This window comes from Rhynchophorus ferrugineus, unplaced genomic scaffold, assembly GCF_030347505.1.
Source record: "Rhynchophorus ferrugineus isolate W39M unplaced genomic scaffold, kcgeb_rfMv2 rfM6, whole genome shotgun sequence".
NCBI classification, from domain to species: Eukaryota; Metazoa; Arthropoda; class Insecta; order Coleoptera; family Curculionidae; genus Rhynchophorus; species Rhynchophorus ferrugineus.
Genome location: NW_027472585.1, coordinates 4531612 through 4554932, shown reverse-complemented (window position 1 = coordinate 4554932; position 23321 = coordinate 4531612). Strand labels below are relative to the sequence as shown.

At 31.4% G+C, this 23321-nt stretch overlaps 3 protein-coding genes across 5 annotated transcripts; 1 reads left to right on the top strand and 2 right to left on the bottom strand.

The window, feature by feature from the left end:
• The first annotated feature begins 561 nt into the window (after positions 1-561).
• On the top strand, positions 562-9199 carry clu (clustered mitochondria protein homolog). 2 transcript variants are annotated; one of them, XM_076408406.1, is made up of 19 exons: positions 562-1098; positions 1692-1745; positions 1806-2258; positions 2319-2449; positions 2504-2640; positions 2696-2925; positions 2986-3122; positions 3179-3373; positions 3429-3641; positions 3696-3870; positions 4582-4959; positions 5023-5228; positions 5288-5593; positions 5647-6022; positions 6082-6323; positions 6384-6509; positions 6565-6780; positions 6833-7041; positions 8194-9199. In XM_076408406.1, exons 1-19 carry the CDS (start codon positions 975-977, stop codon positions 8297-8299), a joined length of 4014 nt encoding a protein of 1337 aa, XP_076264521.1. In that variant the 5' UTR covers positions 562-974; the 3' UTR covers positions 8300-9199. The 2 variants fall into 2 exon arrangements, with proteins under 2 accessions (XP_076264521.1, XP_076264520.1); XM_076408405.1 differs by having other exon boundaries at positions 4582-5228.
• Positions 9200-10223: 1024 nt separating this feature from the next.
• LOC143198882 (odorant receptor 13a) lies at positions 10224-11742 on the bottom strand. Of its 2 annotated transcripts, none has more exons than XM_076408488.1 (5): positions 10971-11741; positions 10820-10919; positions 10669-10770; positions 10458-10613; positions 10224-10405 (listed from the first exon to the last, which is right to left on the bottom strand). In XM_076408488.1, exons 1-5 carry the CDS (start codon positions 11705-11707, stop codon positions 10355-10357), a joined length of 1146 nt encoding a protein of 381 aa, XP_076264603.1. In that variant the 5' UTR covers positions 11708-11741; the 3' UTR covers positions 10224-10354. The 2 variants fall into 2 exon arrangements, 1 of the variants encoding a protein (XP_076264603.1); XR_013006309.1 differs by having other exon boundaries at positions 10266-10405; positions 10669-10697; positions 10971-11742.
• Positions 11743-12002: 260 nt separating this feature from the next.
• Positions 12003-13570, bottom strand: LOC143198881 (odorant receptor 67c). Its single transcript, XM_076408487.1, has 5 exons — positions 12837-13570; positions 12683-12782; positions 12528-12629; positions 12251-12406; positions 12003-12184 (listed from the first exon to the last, which is right to left on the bottom strand). The coding sequence occupies exons 1-5, from the start codon at positions 13568-13570 to the stop codon at positions 12128-12130; spliced, it is 1149 nt and encodes a 382-aa protein (XP_076264602.1). The 3' UTR covers positions 12003-12127.
• Between the last annotated feature and the right edge of the window lie 9751 nt (positions 13571-23321).

Below are 23321 nucleotides of genomic sequence, written 5' to 3'. Positions count from 1 at the left end.
TATATATCTGGTTCAAATAATGCAGGTATTGAGAAACAGTTAGGGTGTTTATAATCTTGCAACAAATTCTTATAAATTCAGCCATGCCAGCACAGTATGATTAAAACATACATTGCCTATTTTTTCTTTTTACCTTTAGTTTGGAACCCTTGTTTAGATTTTCTTTCCAATTGCATCTGCTTTAGCTTCATTGTTAACTTAGTTTGTGCTTGATCATGTTTCTCATGGGATAATTTTGGTTCAGGGTGCATATATTCCCTTCTTTCTTCTCGTCTAACAGCTTCACCACAACCATGAATCTCTGGCAAACCATGAGTTGTACAGAACCTACCCTTACAGAATTTACAGTCAATTGCGATTAGATTCGTTTTGTTTTTACATTTGACAAAATCGCATATATTGTCAATTTTTTTAACTTTATTAATGACATCGTCTAGGTCTTTTGAACTAGTAGCTTCTTTAAAATCCTTCTCTTTATTTTTAAGTAACTGTGTCTCTGTTTTTGTAACAGTTGCACACATTCTTTTCTGTTATCTAAATATCACACATCAAACATAGAACAAGTCAGTGTTGAAGATAATAGGTTATGTTTAAATTATTAAGTAATTTAGGCAACTTTAATATTTTTAAGTCATTTTAGTTGTCTTATTAAAATATATTCTTAGGATTGGTAGTTAATGCTAAATCTTTTCCGACGTAGTTTATTGGTTGTTGAACAAACATTTTAATTTTATCTAATATAACCATCCTCTATTTTGTTACATAAGGAGTGAGACATAAACAACCATTCTTTCTATTAAATGTCAAATATCTGAATATTGAATTAAAAGTTCTATTTAGAGGGGGTAAATTGAACCTTCAGAAGCACGTGTTTGGATTTTCTGCTAAGTGGATTTTAATTTTTTTTTTGAAGATTTCAATTTTATAACAGAACTACTTTTATATGCTTTAAATTGAAGTGTTTTGCTCATACAATGAAAGACATGGCTCTTGGTTCAACAGAACCCGAAGTTCAAAATGGTGAAAAACAAGTTACTTCAGAAAAATCTGATAATGATAGCGTCAAAAGGTGCCAGGAGGACAGTACAAATTCCAATGGTAAATCATTACATATTAAATTAAACGACCAATGCAGAATACCTTCATGCACTGTTACATAACAACCATTAACCTTATTACATGTAGCTCTAAAGTAACATTATCACTGAATATGAAAAATAAACTATTGTCGTATTAAAATATAAAATGTGTACATGAGAATAATATACATGGTACTCTTGAGAATATTTCTTAAATATTGGCAAAAACTTACATAGACAATAGTATAATTCAAGTAATTTTTATCAGTTGAATTTCTTAACAAAATATCTTCTAAAATATATGTTTAAGAAATTATTCTGATATATTTTACACAACGCAGTTGCATTATATAGCGTATTATTTGGTAAAACTTTGTCAATTTGGAAGCAATATTTTGTTGAGGATGATTTAAATCTTTTAAATGGTTACATTAGAAAATGACCTCAATAGAATATACATATTTTTTACTTATTTATAGACCACATTATAATAAAATAGCTGTTGGATTCAGATAATTTTAAATATGTCTAACATATTTATTCATCATATATTAAAATGTATTATATGTGTATAATCAGATAACTATTTATTTCACATAATTTTATTTTTAGATAACAAGAATAGTAATGTCTCTGAAAAAGCTAATGGGATAGCCGAAGAAACAGGTATTAAAGAATTTGACATAGATTAGTGTTAATTATACTTTAAATGTTTTCTTTATTTAGAAAACAAATTAACCAAAGATGTAGAAGAAAAGGAGAAAGATGAGAGTGAAAGTAAAAATAATGATGTTTTTATTATCCAGGATGTTGGTTTTACTGTAAAAATCCATAGCCCCGGAGTAGAACCATTTGATATACAAGTATCCAGCATGGAGTTGGTTCAAGAAATACATCAGCTCCTTATGGATAGAGAAGATACGTGTCACAGAACATGTTTTTCCCTACAACTAGATGGAAATACTTTGGATAATTTTTCTGAATTAAAAAATATTGAAGGACTAAAGGAGGGTTCACTCATTAAAGTTGTAGAAGAACCTTATACAATGCGTGAAGCCAGAATACATGTTAGACATGTAAGAGATTTGTTGAAATCGTTAGACCCTGCAGATGCTTATAATGGAGTTGAATGTAATTCTCTCAGTTTTTTAAACATGATCACCCAAGGGGACATTTTAGGTATTCTAATATTCATATATAATTTTTTATACAAAAATTTTCAATACTGTTGTCTTTAAGAAAAGAAAAGATCACGCCCAGAAAGTGTTGATTGCACACCACCAGATTATATCATGCCTGATAGCAAAGACAGACCTTTAACAGCTTTACAACCCCAAATTAAGGATCAAAGATCACCCCAGTGTGTGAAGGTAAACAGAAAATTTTATATTCAAAATAATATTTCATTTTGTTTGTTGTTTTAGGTACTTACAACTTCTGCCTGGAATCCTCCACCCGGTTACAGGAAACTGCATGGTGACCTTATGTATCTCTACGTTGTTACTTTGGAAGATAAACATTATCATATATCTGCTTGTTCAAGAGGTTTCTACATAAACCAGTAAGTAATTTTTTGAGATATGGTTTCAGAATTGAACAACTATCGTTGATTTTAGATCAAGTGTGGAGGAGTTCAATCCAAAACCATCTTCACCTAGTCACTTGTGCCATTCTTTGATTGAATTACTCAATCAGATTTCACCTCAATTTAAGAGGAATTTTGCTGCTTTACAAAAGAAAAGAAGTCAGAGACATCCGTTTGAAAGAGTCACCACACCATATCAAATATATGCTTGGACTGCTCCAACAATTGACCATACTATAGATGCTATTAGGGCAGAAGATAGTAATGATTATTGATATAAATGTAATTTTAAGTTATACTGACCTATCTGAATTGTTATAGCATTTTCATCAAAATTGGGTTATGAGGAACATATTCCTGGACAAACAAGAGATTGGAATGAGGAATTACAGGCAACTAGAGAATTACCCAGAAAAACTCTTCCTGAGAGATTACTGCGTGAAAGAGCTATATTCAAGGTTTCATTAAAAATAGTTTAATATTGCAGTGGTTTACATAATACATAAAATTTCAGGTACATAGTGATTTTGTAGCAGCCGCAACAAGAGGCGCAATGGCAGTTATCGACGGTAATGTTATGGCGATAAATCCTGGAGAGGAAGCAAAGATGCAGATGTTTATTTGGAATAATATATTTTTCTCTTTGGGTTTTGATGTCCGTGATCATTATAAAGAACTTGGGGGCGATGCCGCTGCATTTGTTGCTCCCGTAAGTTGTATTTTATAAATGCTTATTTTGTATTTTATTATCGAGTATATTCTAGCGTAACGATTTGCAAGGAGTCCGAGTTTATAGTGCTGTTGACTTGCCTGGTTTATATACTCTTGGTACAGTTGTCATTGATTACAGGGGATATCGTGTTACTGCACAATCTATAATACCGGGCATCTTAGAAAGAGAACAGGAACAATCGGTTGTGTATGGCTCTATAGATTTTGGGAAAACTGTTCTATCTCATCCAAAATATTTGGATTTGGTAAGTAGTATAAACATGAAACTTTTATTGAATAATTATATGATTTATTTGTAGTTAAACAAAGCGGGTCATCAGTTGAAAAGCCTACCACATCACGTGTTAAATGATAAAGACGAAGCCGTGGAATTATGTTCAAGTGTTGAATGTAAAGGCATCATTGGTAATGACGGACGACACTACATATTGGATCTTCTAAGAACTTTCCCACCAGATGTTAATTTCCTGAAATGTATGTAGGCTTTTTTTACTTATCATAAAAACCCATGTCTGGAATATAAAAACAGACAAATAAGCCCATAACTATAAACTAGTATATGCCTACAATAAATTATACTACTCTTTTTCATCTTTCTGTCTATTATTTTCTGTTTGTCAGAAAGAAATGTCAAATCTCTATGTGTCAAATTCATCTCTTATATTTATTTACCCGTTGCATAGCGACGTATCGTATTTAATGTAACTTTACTCTAAAAAATATCATAGGGCTCTGACAGTTGCGCAAGAAGAAGTATTGGACACAAACGATAACTATTATACACTTGCCATTTGATATTTTTATTTAAACACTCTTTTATTTGATTAATTCAATGAAATGTCAAATAAATAATGTTCTTTATCGATCGATAACGAAATAGCAATAAAATAAAAACTGATACACTATTTGCAGTTTTATGACAAACCAAATGTCTTGTGTGACTTTTAGACGTCAACTAAAAACGTTATGTTTCCGGTCAAGATTATTACTAATAAAAAAAAACAGCAAATCCAGACAACCAAACACTCTCTCTTACATTCATTCATCTCATTACATTTCTCTTACATTTTGTGTTAAACCAATGCAACCGAAATTTCATTATAGCCAACTATACACTAACATAGGAAATTTAGTTATTTAAAAATTAACTGTTAATTAAATGTTAACCTTGGTTTGATATTTCAGTGGAAGGAGAAGAACTAAGTAAAGAAGTTAAGGCATTGGGCTTTCCGATAGAACACAAGCATAAGTTATGCTGCCTTCGCCAAGAATTAATTGACAGTTTCGTCGATTCAAGATACATGATGTTTATTAAATACGCGGCCTACCACTTGCAACAGCTGAATCTTAAGAAAACCGGCGACAAAGCATTGAACAAAGCCATCGAATTGACCCCAGAAGTTAAAACGGAGGACACCAAAAAGGACAATAAAGAAACAGAAAAAGAAATCACCAAGGATGAGGATAAAGAAAAGGACGAGTCCGAGGAAAAGAAGAATCAGATCGAGGAAGACGAAGCCAAAAAAATTGTTGAAAGCATTACAGACGGAACAAAACTTGAATGTATGTTGAAACTTATCGAATACAAATCATATAAAGTAATCACATTTCGTATTTTTGTTACAGTGGAGGAAAGTACTAAAAATATAGTTAAAACAGCGTCAATTGCAGTAGGATCATTGAAAGATACCGAATTTGACATCCGATTCAATCCAGATGTTTATTCCCCAGGTATCAAGCATTCAGAAAGCCTGGATCCTCCATTATCGAAACAAAAACAACTCGTCAAGGACGCAGCTGAATTCTTGTTAACTGTTCAGATCCCGACATTTGTAAGTATTATATTGTTATTTTTGTTAATTGATGTATAATCACTAATTTCAAATAATAGATAAGGGATTGCCTGGATCATTCTTCTGCTCCGATGGATGGTGTAACTCTCTCCGAAGCAATGCATAATCGCGGCATCAACATTCGTTACTTGGGTAAAGTAACCAACCTGTTAGCAAAAGTTAAACAATTGGAATATTTACATAGTATTGCCGTCGCTGAATTGATATTGAGATCCGCAAAACACATATTTACTGTTTATCTTCAAGGCAGTGAAATGATGAATTTATCAGCGGCTATCGCGCATTTTCTCAATTGTTTCTTTTATTCTGGTACTGTAGTAAATCTAATACAGAACGTGGATGAGGTATGTTATTATTGTGATTAAAAAAAAAACAAAATATCATTCCCTTGTTCTAGTTCCAGAGTAAAACTAATAAAAAACGTAACAAAAGAAGAGGTAGAGCTAACCCTCTCTCATGTAATGATAATAATGAATGGGCCAATTTAACACCAAAACTATTATGGACGCAAATTCGCCAGGAAGCCAAGGCGTATTTTGATTTCGACCTTACAGGAAGTGACGTGGATAACGTCATCGAGATCTACAACCTGCAAAAAATTTCGCTGCTCCGAGGTTTTTGTCTGAAAACGGGGATACAGATTCTTCTTCGGGATTATAACCTTGATTCTAAGAATAAATTAATATTTTACGAGGAAGACATTCTAAATATATTCCCTATTGTTAAACATATCAATCCCAGGGCGACTGATGCCTATAACTTTTATACGACTGGTTAGTAACGCAACCCAATGGACATTGAAATAAGTTAATGATTATTTTAATTTTGTCAGGTCAAAATAAGATTCAACAAGGGGATGTAAAGGATGGCTACGAACTTATTAATGAAGCTTTGAACCTTCTCAACAATGTATATGGAGCCATGCATCCAGAAATTGCTCAGTGTTTAAGGATGATCGCCAGACTGAATTATATTCTGGGTGAATACGGTGAAGCGATGGCCTATCAACAAAAAGCCGTACTAATGTCTGAGCGAGTCAACGGAATCGATCATCCCTACACCATCACGGAATATGTAGGATATTGGACCTTTACGTTTAACATTACTAGAAATTAGGTTTGAATTTTGTTTTAGGCACATCTCGCACTCTATTGCTTCGCCAATAGCCAAATCAGTACGGCATTGAAGCTTCTTTATCGCGCTAGATATTTAGCTGTGATAGTATGTGGTGAGAACCATCCGGAGGTCGCTCTTTTGGATGTAAGACAGATTGAAATTAGAATGGAACATGTTATAATAACCATCTGTATTTCAGAGCAATATCAGTTTAATCCTACACGCTGTCGGCGAATATGAACTTTCTTTACGGTTCTTAGAGAAAGCACTGGGCTTAACAATAAAATACTATGGTGCCAAATCCTTGAAAGTAGCCGTTATCTATCATCTGGTAGCTAGAACTCAAAGCTGCATGGGTAACTTTAGATCGGCGTTAAACAACGAAAAGGAGGCCTATACTATTTACAAACAGCAAGTATGTTGTTGATCATATTCATTCAACAATATTTTAACGTTCTTTATCATAGCTTGGCGAAAATCACGATAAAACAAAAGAGTCATCAGAGTGTCTGAAGCACTTAACGCAGCAGGCTGTTGTGTTACAAAAGAAAATGAATGAAATTTACACGGGCAAAAATGGAGCTTCATTACCCCCTATTCAAATCCAGCCTCCGTCAATGGGTTCTGTTTTGGATATGCTCAATGTGATCAATGGGATTATTTTCGTCCAAATAAGGTAATTTTCTCACACATATCAAATATCACTTTATTTTAATTAATCATTAGAACTTTTGTTTTTATTTGCCTATAATTATATTGCAGTGTAGATGTGATTCAGTCTTTTGTTAACTATTAGGGGAGTAAATAAAGCATTCTAGCAAACATAGATTTACTCAGTAAACACATACAATTAAATCTCTTACAAAATAAAACAAACAATTGACTACAGCACTCTATAAACTATTATTTTTTTTCAAGAACTGTTAATATACTATTTTATAATTTGACATCTTACAGAATATTAACGTGGCTTGACACAGTATTTGATATGAATATTGGAAATAAAAGAGTAAAATATGCTACATGTATATTGTTAAATGACTAGACAAATGTCAAATATGATTTTATTTTTAATTCATTTGTTTTTTCAAGTTGTCTTCCATAACGATTATTATAATTGATAATGGTTACCATAGTAACGAACATAGGTCAATTTAAAAGCCAAAAAATGTTGAGCTGTTAAAGAGAGAAAACAATGTTGTAAATAAAATATTTTCTCTCTTTGCGTAAATGAATGCACAAAGACGAGTTAGGTGTTAACTAACTCTGTACTCTTGACATTTTACCGTTTCTGGTTTTGGTTCTGTAACTCCTTAATTCTAATTATGTTGCAAATTATGATCTTCTGTTCTTAGTTCTTTAATTTTTTCTTATTATTCTGCCAATTATGTTCTTATTTCTGATTTTGATAATTCTTTAGTCAATTCGTTGTCGATGCATCCTGTTTTATCGCTGAACCTCGTGGTCTTGATGGTGGTTGAGATGGCTGGTTCAAGAAACGCTTTTCTGTATTCTGATTCGAGGCGGAGATTCTTTCAAGGAATTTATAGTTATAGTCGCCATAAGGGGTCCTCAACCTAGCTTCACCAGACATTTTATAATTTATATTGTCTCAATTCATAATTCTTGTCCTATGTCACGAATATTATAAAAACTAGTTAAATGGTCTAATAATTAGACTATATAAAAGAATTTTTCTTTATAATTTTCGTTAATATAAATAAATGTAATTACTTCTCAATAGAAAGTATTACTGTGTTTTAAAATGCAATTTTGTATAAAACTATTTTCAGTAACATTTTACAGTAACATTTTTGTGTGTTTTTAGCTCAGAACATATAGAAAATTTTAAAGCAGAAATGGAAAAACGACAATTGTCCGTAGAGCCTCTTGAACCCTCGAAAGCAAGTGAAGAAGTTGCTGCGAAGCAGTAGCGTCGAATAATTAGTTCTTAGGCGGAGAGATTGACTTTTGTATGTATCGACGGCAATGTAGTGCTTGTCTGCGTTTTAATAAGAAAATCTCAACATTTGTGAGTTCCTTCAACCTCTTGAGCTGTGATAAAAGACGTTTCGAACAGTCTCTATCTCGGTAACCTTATTTGTACTCGGAGATGGCAGATGAAAAGGGAGGGAACAACGTGTGTTATTATTTGCTGTTATCTCTTTCACATATACATGTATAGATTTAAAAACGAAAACCTGTTTTTTGTTATTTAGCGTTTTCGTTCGATTTAAATCCTGAAGATGAGACGTCTATTAATACTTAGGTTCAAAGGAAATTTACACTTGTGAGCTTCCTTATTGGAACGCGTTTTAACTAATGGCCGTTTTACTAGGCAAGTGATAGTTGAAGTCGTAGTCTCAAATGATATAAGGTGGCAGCATGACATTTTCGTTGTTATTATCGCATGTTCTAGAACGGTTTGGTTTTATGGGTAACAAGTTGAAATAAATAATTGAACGACTACTGCTGTTCTAGATTATATATCGCACCAGTACTAAAAATAATATGCAATTAAGTGATACGAATAAAATAAATGCCAAAGTGTTTAGTCCTTTTTTTACGGATCTAATTTCATCAAGTGCAATCTTCAGTTCCTCTTCTAATTTTAGATTTACTTATACGTTAGGGTTTTAAATGTGTTATTGTGCATCAGGTAGTATCGATTGTTGTTGCGATTAACGCCAGTGAAGCCCTAAAGGTGCAGAATGTACATGTTGCTACTAATCATTATTTTTTGTTGTTTTATACACTTTATCAAAGGTGTTATTTTGTTTAGTGTTAAGGAATTTTTGTAATCCAAATTTTGTTATTAAATATTATGATTACAATTTGTTGATTTCATTGTCTTACCCAATTTTGTACTTTTTTTAAATTAGCAATATACGTTAGTCCTAAATACATTTATCACGGAAACTCCCAAGACATAAAAGTGCAGATCCGTGCATTCTATTTTAATACTTCGACTGAAATGGAATGAAAGGTAGTATTTAATGTAAGTTTAGACGTTTTGTTTATGGCCAACTTTGATGTCTTCAATTAATTATGACATTGTCGAAACGGATGTATTTATTTTGTTATTTCTGCATGTTACGTAACAGTGTTGATATTAAATGAAAGTTACAAAAGCACTTTTGGCCTGTTTCCCTCAGGTGTAAAAAGTATACGGTTAAATATGGTTTATAAAGAAATTAGTTAATATACTAATATGAGCTTGAGGCCGATTAGCCCAAAGGGATTTCCAGTTATCAAATAAACTTATATTTTATTAATATGCTATCTTCATTAACAGTTGAAAAAACCATAGATCAATAGAAAACAATTTCGCTAGTTAAATTTCCAATTTCTAGTCATAAAAGACACAGATTTCTATGTTTTGTGTTTCTAGTCTGTCGCTAGAGGAAGATAGGTTGTCAACGTACATCTAACCTCACCTTTTTCTTCGAAAGTTAGCTTTTATTATTATTACATTTTCCTCTACAAAAATCATCTTTTTGAATATACATTTATAGTTATACAAAATGTGGTTCGAAATTTTACCCAGTTTTGCAATTATTGTTGTAGCATCAGCTGTGCCCCATGGAGCTGCTTATGTAATGAACTATCTTGTCAATGGTAATATGTACCGAAGGCGTTTGGATACATTAGGGCAAAAAACTCAATATCTGAGAGATATCAGGCTTAGTGGAAATGCTTATGTACTAAAAGGATTGGAAAATATTCCAGATAACTAAATATTTTACATTGTTATTTAGTTTATTACACTATATGTAGAGGAATGCATTATATGTAATATACAGTATATTATTATAGATGTGGCGGTTTTATTTCCTTTGAGTTAAAGTTATTGTTACCTACAGTGATATAATAAGTTGTATTTATGTGTAGTTAAATGGTGAGTGCATAAGATATATTGAGACAAGCAAGAAACAGTATAATTTTCATTCGTGATAATGATCACCAAGATATCTATATTGTTATTGAAATTAGTTGCTACTTGTCATTACCATTATAAAAGAGTAGGCTGCGTTCATCACCTAAAATGTTACACTACAGTAGCTCTAAATTCTAATTAAATGACTAACTCACTGAAATAACTGTATGTGTTGTTAGGGGCTTAAATGGACCTATTGTTAATAATAAAGGTCTGTGAGATCTAAGTATGATCATAAAAATTAGCTTCTGAGTGTTGATGTCAGTTTCATACCAGTGTGATTGATATATTGCATCAGAAACAGCGATACTCTAATATTTAAAACATTTTCAAGCGTTTACCTTATTTTATCCAATTTATACATACTTCAACTTTAATTTCGTTTGCATGCCATGCTAAAATAAAAAGTTGCCCTATTAAAAGCATAAGATAAGTAAAAGAGAATAATAAGTCTGCTATAGTGGATGCCTAAAATTATATATTATAGTTATTATATTTTTATTATTATATTTCTTACAGATATTAACTGATATGTTACTGATGCTATATTGACAGAGCTTAACAAGAATTCTATTAAAAGTAAATACTTTATGGATTTATTCAAATCGCCTACAAAGCTGAAATGTAATAATTAGCTTGATAAACTTAAATACATTTTGTTTTACCACCTGATTATGTTTTGATGTAGTTTTATAAAATTATTTATTTTTTTGACATTGCTTATATCTGATTCGTTTTTAAAGTGTTTGAGATGGACTTGTAGAATTTTCAATTTAGCTTTGACAAAAGTCAAGATGCACAAATAAAATATTTGTGACATGCAAAAATACGTTGTTGCTATAACAACAGAAATCATTTGAATTATCATGGAGGCTTTGTAATGTTTTTGTTGATCAAATGGAAAATGTGCTAAAAAGAGCATAGGCTTCGTTTCGCTTTTACTCATGAGACCAATAACGCTTCCAGCTATTACTAGTAGTACAGCTGTTACTCCAGCAACCACAAGAATTCCTGTTGCACATTTATTAATGTATGAAACAAATTTCCAATATAACGTTTTAATTTCATCATTGCTGCTCTCTAGTATATTTTTCTCTTCGGCAATCATGTTTTTTACAAGTTTAGGAAAAGCTCCAGCCTGGAAAATAAGGGCCTTCACTGCCACCAATGAACAACTGATAGTAATCTTAAGATTATCAGTTAACTTTTTCACATCTTCACTGTTTAACAAGTAGAAAAATTCTATAAACATGCAACACGCAACCAAAACGTAGAACAATTGAATGACATAAGCGTAAATCTTATACAGTGTATAAATGTTTGGATTTTTGGAAAAAGGTATTTTCCAGACACCTCCGACAATCATCAGAATTCTGGCTTGTCGTAAAATCTGAATCTTAGACATGCTTTCAAATGTGAAGTGAAGCAAACTTATTGATACGTTATTTGCATTTTGTTGCGTTTAAATATCCTATTGGAAAAAATCAAATTGAAAATAATTACCGTTATTTAATGCCGTATGTTTTCTTTCTTGCCTGGAAATAGGATTAAATATGTAATATTATTTAGCTCTATAGACAGGAACATGAATTATTTAGAGGCAGAATATGCTGTGTACGAACTATTTCATATATACATAACATATAATTGACATCAAAAAATCCATTAAGTTTTTATTTGCAAAAAATACATTAGCTTTACAGTGGCAACTCTTATTAAGTAATATATACTCTCTATTCATCTAGCGTATACTATTAAAGTACGACATAATATAAAACAAAAACAATAATGATTAGCTGCTTGTATAATTGGTAATGTCAACATTTTATAAATCATTGCCATTGGTCATAATCATAACATAAGAATAGGCAGCATTAATAACCTAAAATAATTATTTATTTGATTATAAAATAATTGATTACTATTTATATATTATATAGATTCTTACAGATATGACAGTTTGTGTTGTTAACGGATTAAAAGGTCCAATCGTTAACAACAATGGTTTATTACTCCTCATTATAACCATTTGCATCATTTGTTTGATATTGTAACTAGACGTATACCAAGATGAATCGTAGGCAGCATCCGACACAGCAACACTCTTAAATAGATAGATTACACATTTTCTTTTCGGAAGAATATATTTCTTGAGATATAACTTTATTTGTAACTTTTCAAAAATAAATCTCCTTCACCAAAATGCTTTTAGGAAATATACATACTTCGACTTTAATTTCATTGGCGTGCCAGGCTAATATAAATAGTTGTCCTATTAAAACCATTAGGTAACTAATAGAAAAAATTATATCAGTTACTGTTTGGGCCTGAAATATTATTTAATGAAATATAATGAGTGTTTTCTATGTTTGGTTCTTACTGATAATAGTTGATACATAACAGAAGCAATGTTTAGCGAGCTGGACAAAAACTCAATCAACAACAAATATTTAATAGAATCGTTCAATTTTTCCACAAATCTAAAATAATCATATTTTGTATGAAGGGTATAATTATACATTATGTTATGATACCTTATGATACGTTGATGGTACTTAACCAGTTCTCTAGCTCTTTTTGCATCATTACTACCATTTTCCATATTAAAGCATCTAAAGTGATACTGTAGTACTTTCAGTTTTGCTTTGACAAAAGTTAGAATACATAGATACAGTATTTGGGACATGCAATAGTACACTGTAGCTACACCAACGGAGCTGGCTTGTATCAATATTGAAGTGAAGTAGTGTTTTTTTTGATTGAAAGGGAAGTGGGCCAAGAAAATCATTGGTTTATCATTACTGTCACTTAATAATCCTATGGTACTGGTGGCTACAACCAATAGACCTGCCGTACCCCCTGCTATAACAACAATGGCTATAGCACATTTGTTAATATATTTAACAAAGCTCCAGTATAAATTTTTAATATTTTCATCCTTGGACTGTAACAAAACTCGTTCTTCTTTTATGATCGTATTAATTAAATGAGCGAAATTATCGGATTGGTATATCACAGCTTTAACTCCTGCTAATGAACAAGTGATGGTAATTTGAATGTTATCTGTTAACTTCTTCACGTCTTCATCGCCAAGCAAAAAAAAGAACTCAACAAACATTGAAAAACACACAAGGACATACAAGGATTGCAATATGTACGAGTATAAGCGATAATATCTTTGAAAACTGGTACTTGATGATAACAATTTCCAGAGTCCCCCAATTATCATCAGGCTTTTCGCCTGCTGAAGCATATAGATTCGCGACATGACTTGGATTAACAATATAATGATTACATGCGCTACATTATCATTATATACTGAATTACAAACTAATGAATAATATATCGTATAAATCAAACCCAACTAACGACATATATTTGAAGCTTTTCATTCTTTATCACCAAATTATTGGTATACATTATTCAGCAAAATGCAACACCATATTAAAATAAATAATTCAAGAATAGAAATTATTTTAAGGTGAAATATTATCTGGTTATGTTTAGAGTTACATATTTTGATCAAAATGGTTAAAGCTAGTTTAACATAACCTTTGGATTAGTTATAAGCATACATATATTTTTAAAAATATCAAAATCAAAAAGTCAAAATCAAAAAAGTGTTCCTGCCATTTAAATGTTAAAACTTTTATAAAAATGGCGAATGCGAAGGTAATTTATATGATTTATTGATTTTAGTGAATTTACTTTATTAGTCTGGTTTCTAACCTTTAGGATTGTAATAGATATAAATATAATTATAATATTGAGTTCTAAATTGATCAGTTAAAGTTGAGGGCTGAATATATTTGGACTATATAATAGGGATAGGTTTCAAAGTGTTTTTTACAGAGAATATATTCCCTGGAGATCAAAGTTTAGTTTAAAACGGCCAAAACTTAATTCGAAGAAGACTGGAAGGGTGAATGGACCGAATGGAATGAAAAAGAAGGTGCTAAACATTTTATCGGACGTTCGAATAAAGTTAAAATTCGAGTTAAAAAACTTTTGAAAAAATATCTGGGAATTTAAGAAGGATGAGGGTAACGATCCTGATTCAGGTAAACTCGAAGCTGTTGGTTCGGTTCAAAAACCTGTTAAAAAAACAACCGCAACCATATATTGTGCTTTTCTGAATTTAAATTTTCCCAGGATTTGCATACTCTGAAGTTATTTTATTGTAGGACAATAAAAAGTCTTTCTTGTATCGAATGTGCTGTGATTGTTCTTTTGTTTCGAATTCTTGACATATCCCTCCCAAAAAAAAAACAATATTATATATTTATTTGTATAAATATGGTATAATATATATTGAACACATAAAGAAAAAACCACTCCATAAATTGTTTTAAATATATTTTAATTAATTTACCAACAACCTGGTTTCTGTAATAAAACTCTATTATATTTGTAAATTAAAAGTTGTTTATTATATCCTTGAAAATGACAAACTTGAGCAAATAAACACTTCAAAATAATAAGATGTTACTTTTTAATATTATGATGATTTTATCGTATTTTTCTATATATTTTGACTCACGTTTATTGATAATAATCCTTTACGGACAAACAATTAACGTATGGAAAAGGTTTGACACATGGCCAGTTTACGTGTACTTGGTGAAATTAATTGTTTATCAAAGAAAATTTTGGAATTCAATGACATTTGAGAAATTCGGTAAAATGTTGTTTATGACCCGATGTTTATATCGTGTGAAAATTACTCTTTCATTTTAAAAAATTTCGTAAATAAATTATTTTTCCATTTCCTTGCAATATTTCATTTTAGTTTTAGGAAAATTATATATATTTTTAATGTTAGCCAGTCGTAGTAATCTATGTAAGGTTACAAAGAGGGATTAATCAAATAAATCGATATAATTATACTGAAGACTAACTTCATTGATGTCAAGGGTAAAAAACAATACGAGAACATTGCGATGAGAAAAGCTTATCTGACTTGTTCCTTAGAAATATGGAAAGCAAATATAATAAACAATTGAAAAGAAATTGAATAATTCTGATGTGTGAAATAATATCTTAAACGTCTGGACCGATTTCGATTAAATATTTTAGAGACCATTTTTCCATTATAAGAATTAATAAGAAAATATAAAAAATCACTAACTGGATATTCATTATGTAGAGATGTTGATTATTTGTTTTATTGTCGAAATACATTATTCTCTTCAAACAATAAGCCAGTGTTCAGACAAGACAACATCGACTGGGTCCGCTAGTTGACTTATAAAGAGTAATCTTTATATATTCAGATGGATAAGATGATGATAAGAAGATAAGATGGACAAAGCATTATTAGGGAACAGTTTTCAAATAATTAGAAAACTGTACAATTACTTCTTTGACGATTGAATATTTCATGACGAAAGTATAAGATATAATAAGCAAAAAATATATAATGAGGTATGATTTACATATGAAATCCTTATATTTTTTCATTCAGAAGTATAGTCGATATATATTGCAATACGGTAAATAAAAAATGATTAAAATTATTTCAATATTCAGTCATAGACGTGTGATATTGACATGTGTTAACTTTGCTCTGTTTTATAAAGAATTACGTTTATTTCGTCTTTTTGTTAAGGATTCAATATTTTGATTTATATGACATTATATAAATGTTTTTGAATCTCTGACTGAATTTTCTATTTTTGGCTAGCTAAAGGTTTTTGATTTTATTCTAGAAATTAAAGTGGTTATATCTGATGGTTGTTTAGAATTAAACTGAGTAACAAATATATGTGCGCTTATTAAAAAGTACGTACTTCAAAAGCATGTATCCACTCCAGTTGATTGTTTTTGTTACGATGTAACATTGTACTAGCGAAAATATCATAAACAAGTTTTGTTGAAAATAGAAAATTTGTAATAACTCCTTACGAATTGAAGTTTTTAGGTTATAGAATATTACACAATATTTAAGACAGATACACAGTATTTATTTATTAATATCGTATTCTAGTTGTTAGTTTTGCATAATATGTTTGCAGTGCATAGTGTTTGCAGCAATATGATAGGCATAGTAAAAATCATTTGAGACTCTCGAGATATTATTTTGCAGTAATCATATAATGAGAAGTTCGAGAAATTGAACACCACGATACTGATGTTCAAATCGCAACATATCCTCCTCCATGTTTGAGTGCAAGAAGCAAGCAGTCCTGATAATAGTTTTTTTGGGATTTGCTTGTTTAAACCGATTTTAAACACTGAACATAACCTACAAGAATTGGCATTGAGCAATGCATACGCGTCACGTTATTTGCGTATAAGCAGTATTGCCAACATGTAGTGTATTCCATGGTTTTCTATAATTTTGTGTTTTGTATAATCTTCTGTAGATTAAATATTTTTAAAACGTATATATTACAGTAACATTATAAGTACATTAACAAGCTATAGAGTACCAGCTATATATGGGGAAACTTGCCAATGATATACATTTGTTTCAGTTTCGTTTTTATTTGAAAATCACTACAAGTGTACAAGATAACAATTTTATTCTTTCTAAAAACTACAAATAATTTTTAGTGTTAGATATTTACTTAAAAATTACGTAGTTATTTTATTAAGTATTACAATGCGTGGGTCAAGTGAAAGTGCAGCCGGTATGAGCAAAAATAGGAATAAACAAACAATGATTGAAAATAAGGAACGATTAGAGGTGATTTGACAAATATTCTAAAGAACAACAAAAAGTCGTTGCCCCCGTCGGGAATCGAACCCGCTACGTCCGTTCCGTGTGTAAGCCTTGTGTAACTACTATAGCATAATGGCAGTTGCCTGCAGTATTTTTACGGATTCCCATATGATATGGTTAGTGCCTAAAAAGCAAACTGAAAGGTTTTAACCCTTACTAAAAACTTCTCAAAAACAACAATATAGCAGTCCGGTCCCTGCTTTTATGATCAGCTTACCTTCAAAGTATACAATTAGTTGTTTGTGCGTCCCTATAATATTTAAAGAAATATTCTCTAACTCCTGCCCGTTGCGAAGTTGTGTCTTCCGCCACATCAGCTTAGCAATAACATTATACACAAATATCTGATCATTTTAGAAAAAAAAAATGTAAAAACTTTGTACGAGCCTTTGAAATTTGATGGTTTTCCTACATTTCCTTGGATTCCATCATCAGATCTGAAGTGCACTCTTTCGAATAAAAAAAGAATTTTGAAAATCGGTCCACAGTAGACGGAGAAATCGGTGAACATACATAAAAAAATATACAGTCGAACATAGAACCTCCTCCTTTCTTGGAACTCGGTTAAAAAGAACGATAGTAATAAATTTATTTGTAAATTAATATAATAATAACAAAAATGTTTTCTCACAAATTAGTTTTTTGAAGAATACAATTAATTTATATATATGTTTCTTAGCTGGCTGTATAACACACAACTTATGTTCATATTAGTTATATGTTAATAGTTGACAGGAAAATATTTTGTACTAAATATCTGGCCTGTCTAATAGTAAAAAATGTTGTTTTCCTTGATATTCTTCTTTCCTGAATATCATCATCTTATAAACCAGCAAGAAATCGGAAAATGTACGGTCACGAAAAATGGGACTAAAATCCCCAAAGGTTCTAAACAGGTTAAAACTTTAAAAATTTAAGACCAGAACTATAAGACCAAAACCAAAAGAGCAACATTAAAATACTTAACTCCCAATAATGACCACATTTTTTATAATGGAGTGGAACTCTGACGGGTTGATGCCATATGAACGATATTTTACTGAATATCTGGCTAGTTTAATAGTAAAAAATGTTGTTTTCCTTGATCTTCTTCTTTCCTGAATATCTTCATTTTATAAACCTGCAAGAAATCGGAAAATGTACCACTAAAATGCTGCCATTACGGCAAAAACCACCCTGCAAACTATCGAGGATGTGACGTCATTAAGGAACTGCTAAATATAAGGGATTCTAAAAATAAATTTAAGTAGTGGTAAAAACTCAGCACGGTTACGAAAAATGGGACTAAAATCCCCAAAGGTTCTAAACAGGTTAAAAGTTTAAAAATTTAAGACCAAAACTACAAGACCAAAAACCAAAAGAGCAACATTAAAATACTTAACTCCCAATAATGACCACATTTTGTATAATGGAGTAACGTAACAGTAATTAAATTACGAACAAAACGAATCTAAAGTAATATAAGTGTTTGGGTTCGGTTGGGTTCGTAAAATTAAATTACGAACAAAAATAATATAATTTGTTGCTCGCGACCAATTTTAAAATGATCAGTTGGTAGTAGTTAAAATAATATTGAAATGGGTAAATAGGTTTAGGTAGGTATTAAGCTAAATTGTGTGTATATAGTAGAATATAAAATACGTGTAGTACATAGGTAGCCAATAAGGTTTTGTTTATTTTTATTTAGTTATTACAACGGTTATTATGATTGCTAAATGTTTTTTTTTGTGTTAAAAATATAAGTTTAATTATTTTTGAATTTTTAGTGAGTTCCTTATTTATTTTTTAAGTCCATTCGATTTTTTTGTTTTTATAAAATATTTTATATTCTTTGATACTTTTTTCCGCTGAAATGAATGTAATGGTTTATAGAGTACACTTTTATTTAAATTCAGTTCATTGTGTCATGTGCTATTAATTACATCACACACCATGAGTTATTTGTTTATATGCATCTGCTTTGGTTGCTGATTTATTTTTGTTGAAATGAAGTAGTTTTTAAGAAAATTATTTTTTTTATTTTCTGATTTTTTAACTCTACACGTTTCCAAATGTTTCCTTTCTGAGGTAATATTTTTCCTCTTTTTCTTTCAAAGTGTATTTTAAATAAACACACTTAACGATATTTATGCTGTTTATTTTATTATAAGAGGAATCTCAATTATATCACACTCATCAATTACCAAAAAAAACTTCCATCTTAAGGATCATCTGATTGGCGAGCACGCTGTTTACGTCAATGGCTAATTAAAAAGCCCTCGATGGAAATATCCACATTTAAATAATTATATCATTCGTTATTGATTACACATAAACAAAGGCTTAAGAAACTTAAAGTTGTTTTTATTTTGTTCGATCAGATAAATAACACACACGGATATTTAATACTAAACCTATTTGTTTATCAGTAATTTCGGATGAGTTTGAACTTAATACACAAGTTCGAGGTGTGCTTATGTTTTCGATAATATTGACCCTTTTCGTAAAAGTAGGCGTTTTCGATCCGAAATGTCATCTGATAATAAGCTCTAATCAGTTTGGGCAGTAACATTATTTATTTTACGATAATCGAATTTGTTTCATGGAAGGTTTTTTTTATTTCTATTTTTAACGAAGTAACCTTTCACTTATTTTTAATGAACTTGTATACTTAAGTGTCCAAATATTCACTTATGTCCAACAAAATATTACCTTTCTACTTAAGTCGTTATGTCGAAACTAATATTAATAATAATTTAGAAACCCAGTCAATGGAAAACACTGGTTCCTGATTGTATTACCATCCGACAGCTTTAAAATCTTCCAATATCCATCATCCAAGACCAGCGAATTGGATTTCGGCCCAAATACTCATCAATCCGCCAAGTCGACAAGAACTATATGAGGGTAGTGTTCTTGGATCTGACTAGGATTTTCGAAAATGTGACTTTGTAACCTTTGAAAACTGGTCATTCTAAGTTAGAATAGGTGATTCTTTATCGAATTGGAGTTTGCCCTCAACTATCTAAATTAAAAAAAAATATATCTATATTTTTTAAAATTAATTACATCTTACATTAGATATGCTTAGTACAGTTTAATTTACCAATTAATTTACTACTACTGTTCTGTTGTACTTACAGTAATACACAAGCAAGCGAGTAAAATAGAACTAATGTATCTAAGCTCTTACACGCTAAACCAGTTCATGTGTTTGTTCTGACACACAGATGTTCAATCTTCTGATTTCCTATGTGTTGTCCAGTAGCTGTATTACTTCCACTTTGCTCTGGTTTAGCAACGTTATTTCATGTTTTAAGGTAAAATCTTCAATCACTTCGTATATCCATTTAATTTTGAGGCCATTATGTAGCTCTTCGTTGGTTACGTAGCGATAAGCATTTGTTTTGAGTGCATTGGATTACCAGTTGGTTTGATGTTTTAGTACCACCTCATATATGCACCCCATGGGTCTAAACTGGTATTACGATTGACTGATAAATCAATCTCTTTTATTCCATGTTAACTTGGGAATATCTTCCGAGTAATAAGAGCAGTTGCTTGACTTTGAGTCTAATCTATTCTACTTGTCTAACATGATGTTCTCAATTTAACCTATAGTATTCTGATTGAGGAATCGGGCATCCATCAAGTGATATAATTAGGTTTTTGTCATTTCGCCGCAATGCAAAATTAACATGGACAAATTTGGAGATATTAAGCTGTATTTTCCAGTCTCTAGTCCATTTGTAGGTCTTGTTGACTGCTGCTTGTACTTTTTCTGCAGACTTAGGACTATATATATCTTATGTCATGATAATTCTGTCGTTGGTAAATGTTCCAAGTACTGTTTCCTTTGTTGTTGGAATTTCAACAGTATAGAGCAGATACAGCAGTGGTGCCAAAACACTACCCTGGGGAACTCCAGACGAAATAGGTTTAAGTGAACAATTTTCTTTCGAAAAGATATGATTCCAGCGGTCGACAGTAATTCCGCGGTAGAAATTTGCTCATTTTGTAGATTAATCCCAAATGTCATACCTGGTATAAAGCTTGTGAGGCTTCCAGGAATATTACAGGGAAGTATATATTTTCTTCGAATACCTTTTCAACAACCACTGTTACTCGCTGTTACTCTGTGCACTTGGTCGATTGTCGAGTGGTGATTTCGAAATCCAAACTGGAAATCTGGTATTTTTATAAATGGTTTAAAACGTTATAACGGTAGAATGCCTGTTATGACGTTAGTCCAGTCACATAAGCAAAACATTTGGTTTAACCTTATTTTAATATTCTAAAAGCTGTCTCAAATGTCTCAGCACGACCATATCCCAGCAGGATTCGAACCCGCGACTATCGCATCAGCAGGTGGACCGTCCCATCGCCGTTACACAAGCCGATGGATTTTTAATTTGTTGTAAAATATTCAGATCATCTAACAATAAAAGAAAATGTTTGTGGGTTTAGGAAAAATAAAACAAAAACTATAATAAGTACATATAATAGATATTATTTTAGTACATGGAATCTACACTTCTGGATTAATATATTGGTAATGTTATCGTTACTAGATAAATAACATTAAAACACTGATGATTGTTTGTTAAATCGTGCGATAGGTACAATGTTTAAAATGCTGTTTATTTAGAATTGAAAAAAATAGCGATAAGGAAACGTGCTCAACGATTTTGTTTACATGTTCTCACTGAAAAAATATCTATTTAAATCTGGATAATTCCACTTTGGTAATTTTTCCAAAGTATTTTCACGGATGCACTCATTGTTATCACATCATTGAAGGCGATCTGTAAAAGTTTTAGATCTTTGTTCTGACATAAGTTGAAAATTTGATATATATAGACACAAGAACGAGTGTACCGATATTATTTATTTCTGTTTTGTTCGGATTCATATAATTCTTGAATAAAGTAGGTTTTAAACTCCGCCATCTTCCATAGTTGACAGCTCACGTCACGTATGCTTATAACTAACTTGTATAAAATGATTGATTAGACATTAGAGTGCGAAAATAGCATAATCGAATCTAGGAAAGTATTTAAATGCACAGAAAATACTCGAATTAGTATAGACTGTATATTTCTGCCGCTAATCTAGTCAAGGAGAAAAAGTAATATTTTTAGTACGAAGAATTAAGAGCGAGGTTAATATCAGTAAAGATATCTTAAAAAAAAAACACAACAAGATATAGAGAACAAATGACAATAGAAGTCGAATCGATTGTACCACAAGACTGAGAAAACAGAATGTGCGAAACACTCTCGAAACATTTCAGTCAGTATATTTTGATTAAAATTTCTTTTAAATTTTAAGAGTGTGGTTATACATTAACAGGTCAATTGAAAAGTCCCCGGTGTACCATAGTAAAACACATTTTTTGGCAAAATTATTTTTTTTATTCAACATTCAACACTGATTATAGCGACCCTCCAACTTTTCGATACCATTTTTGTAGTACGATTTGTCTTCTGCTTCAAAATAGGCCTCAGTTTCGGCGATCACCTCTTTATTCGACGAAAATTTCTTCCCAGCGGGTATTCTTTTGAGATCTGAGAATAGGAAATAGTCAGTGGGGGCCAAATCTGGATAATACAGTGAATGAGGAAGTAATTCGAAGCCCAATTCATAGATTTTTGCCATCGTTTTTACTGACTTGTGACACGGTGTATTGTCTTGGTGAAGCAGCACTTCTTTTTTCTTCAAAGGCGGCCGTTTTTCGGCGATTTCGTCCTTCAAACGGTTCAATAACGCTATGTAAAGGTCACTGTTGATGGCCCTTCCTTTTTCAAGATAGTCACTGAAAATTATTTCATGCGTGGAGTGGGTTCATCGTGTGCAGTCCATTTGGATGACGATTGGACTTTGAATGAAATGATGGAGTCAGGTTTCATCCATTGTCACATATCGATGCGAAAACTCGGGTTTATTACGCTTGATCATCTTTAAACACTGCTCCGAATTATCAACTTGTCGTTGTTTTTTGGTCAAAAGTGAGCTCGCGCTGCACTCACTTTGTATGAAACTTCCACACACACCCAAATATTCGTGAATGATATGATGTTTACGTTCAGTTGATATCTTTAGAGTGTCTGCTATTTCATTCAATTTCAATTTACCGTCATTCAAAATCATTTTGTGGATTTTTTTAATGTTTTTGTCGGTAACAACCTCTTTTGGGCGTCCACTGCGTTCACCGTCTTCGGTGCTCATTTCACCACGTCTAAACTTAGCATACCAATCCTTGATGGTTGATGTTGCTGGGGCGGTATCCGGAAACTCGGCATCAAGCCAAGTTTTT